At 43.4% G+C, this 2,332-nt stretch overlaps 1 protein-coding gene across 1 annotated transcript in view; it reads right to left on the bottom strand.

Annotated features, from left to right (window-relative positions):
• efl1 (elongation factor like GTPase 1) overlaps nt 1-2,332 on the bottom strand; it is a 39,221-nt gene that overhangs the window by 14,446 nt on the left and 22,443 nt on the right. Inside the window, exon 14 of the mRNA XM_015399230.1 lies at nt 1,177-1,324. Within this exon, the coding sequence (XP_015254716.1) occupies nt 1,177-1,324 (148 nt within the window). The remainder of the gene's footprint in view (nt 1-1,176; nt 1,325-2,332) is intronic.

Here is a 2,332-nt window from a genome sequence, read left to right on the forward strand (position 1 = left end):
ACCCGGCTACGCTGCTTCGCTTCTTCTTCTTCTTGTTTACTACTGGTGGTTGGCTGTGGTCGCAGTACCGCCACCTTCTGCTCTGGAGTGTAAACGCTTCACCTATGAGAAAAAGGAGCAGCGCGTGAACCGAACGCAACACACGCAAACCAAAACGAGACAGTAGAACCAAACGGTTCGGATGGTTTTCATAAACCGTTCCACCCATAGTCTGCACACACTACAGCAGGGATTTTGGCCATCCAAACCCAGGTTTAAAGCCTTGCAGGGCAGCCTAAATCCCACTTCTCTCAATAAGACAGAAAAAAGAAAGAAAAATAACAAACGATCAGTTCAGGTGTTTTATAAAATATGTGAATCAGGAAATTGTCTATATACCAAACTGGCAGGTTGTTGTTCTCTACTTCAAAAAACACCTTTCCAGCCTTGTGGAGGTGAACAATTTTGCCTCCGGTCTCATTGGATAGCTCTTTGGTCTTGGCCATGTTAGTAGTTGGATTCTTACTGATCGTATGGGATGGACAGGTGTCTTAATGCAGCCAAAGACCTAAAACAGGTGCATCTAATTTAGGAGAATAAATGCAGTGGAGGTGGACATTTTGAAGGAAGACTAAAAGCTCTTTGAGGGTCAGAATTCCAGCTGATAGACAGCTGTTCAAATACTTATACTGGATCATACAAATTAATAGTTAAAAAATCTTATATTGTAATTTCTAGATTTTTTTTTATAGATTGTGTCTCTCACAGTGGATATGCACCTATGATGACAATTTCAGACCCTCAATGATTTCTAAATTGGAGAACTTACAAAAAAGCTGGGTGTTAAATACTTATTTTTCTCACTGTAACTCTCAGTCCAACATGACAGCTGATGGTTTACTCAGAATGGGAGGATAGAGATAGAATGAAGCAGAATGATGAAAAAGGGGTCCCTATGTCCTCCAGCAGTCTACGCCTATAGCAGTATAGCTATAGATATGATAACCTGAGCAACTCTAACTATAAGCTTTAAAAAGTTTTCAATCTTGACTTCAAAGTAGACAGTGTTTGATTCATGGACTAAAATTGGTAGCTGGTTGAGAAAACTGACCTGGACCCTAACAGGTCTGATACCGAGGTAACGAGAGAGCTTTACTGAGGCAAAGCAGGAAAAGGAGCCATGATGAAAACACACACCTCTCTCTGAGGTCATCCAAGCAGCGCTGCAGGTGAACCTCCCCGGCCGTCACCAGGACATGCTCTCCTGTCTCCTGTATCAGAACCTCAGCACACGGATCTGCCTGGTTCAAGAGACGCATCCCACGGACCAGCTTTGGCATCTCACCTGGAACATACACAGATTGTGTTGATCATCCGCTTTGAGAGGACACCGGGGGTTTAAAACTTCAAAATCATTCTGCCTCATTTAGCCCCGTCCGCACAGAGAAGTTTGACTATGAAGACGAAACTGGACAAATACACAGGAGCTGTAACAAGCATTATAGTAATCATTCCATCCCAGTGGGGTTGCTGTGATACTGTCAAAGACGCACACAGAATGGAGACAACACCAGAGTAGCTTAGTTTTGTTTATTGGTTTGTTTAAAGGGAATAATTTGCAAAAAAAATCCTGAATCAATAAGTCCCTGAGCAGGTGAGCAAATGAAACATGTTGTGCCATATGCCGTGATCATAGTTTTTAGACATTGGGAACCAGTGTCCATATTTCATCTTGACATGATGACCAGAAGAGAAGACGCAGCTTTGGTGAAAGCAGCTGGGGAACCTCTGCGGCCCCCCTCTTTTTAGCCAAGGCCTCCAAAGCAGTAACAGGAACTCCCATAGAGGTGTGACTTGCCAGCCCCTTCTTTGTGAGTACAGACAAAACCACAGAGGACACAGGACGTTATTCACTTTGCCTCCTCTCCCTTGCCCATGAAGCTGGGGTCCATCTCCGACAAGATGGAGATCCTGCTGGAGCAGAAAGACACAGATCTCAAGAATCCTCAAAGATAAATCAGAACCTTTCAGAAACTTCTGCAAAACAGACCTTTTGCAACACATTTCTCTTGAGTTTCAGAACTTATTAACCCAGACTGGATGAGAAGCATGCCTTGATCAGCCACTGAGACCCCTGCTGTGAGCCACTGGAACAGAGAGAGAGACTGCCTTGCTGTGGCCTGCCTGCTGAACTCCAAATGGAAATGGACAAAAAGGTTTGCAGGTCTGGCATGAATAGGGACAGAACAAACAACATGTCTTTTGATTAGGAGTAAGAACAAGTCTAACAGGATGGACTGCAACTTGATCAAGCAAATAATTTAATAAAACATTATTTGGCCAAATAATGTTT

The sequence above is a fragment of the Cyprinodon variegatus genome, unplaced genomic scaffold (assembly GCF_000732505.1).
Source record: "Cyprinodon variegatus isolate N-32 unplaced genomic scaffold, C_variegatus-1.0 Scaffold997, whole genome shotgun sequence".
Lineage (NCBI taxonomy): Eukaryota > Metazoa > Chordata > Actinopteri > Cyprinodontiformes > Cyprinodontidae > Cyprinodon > Cyprinodon variegatus.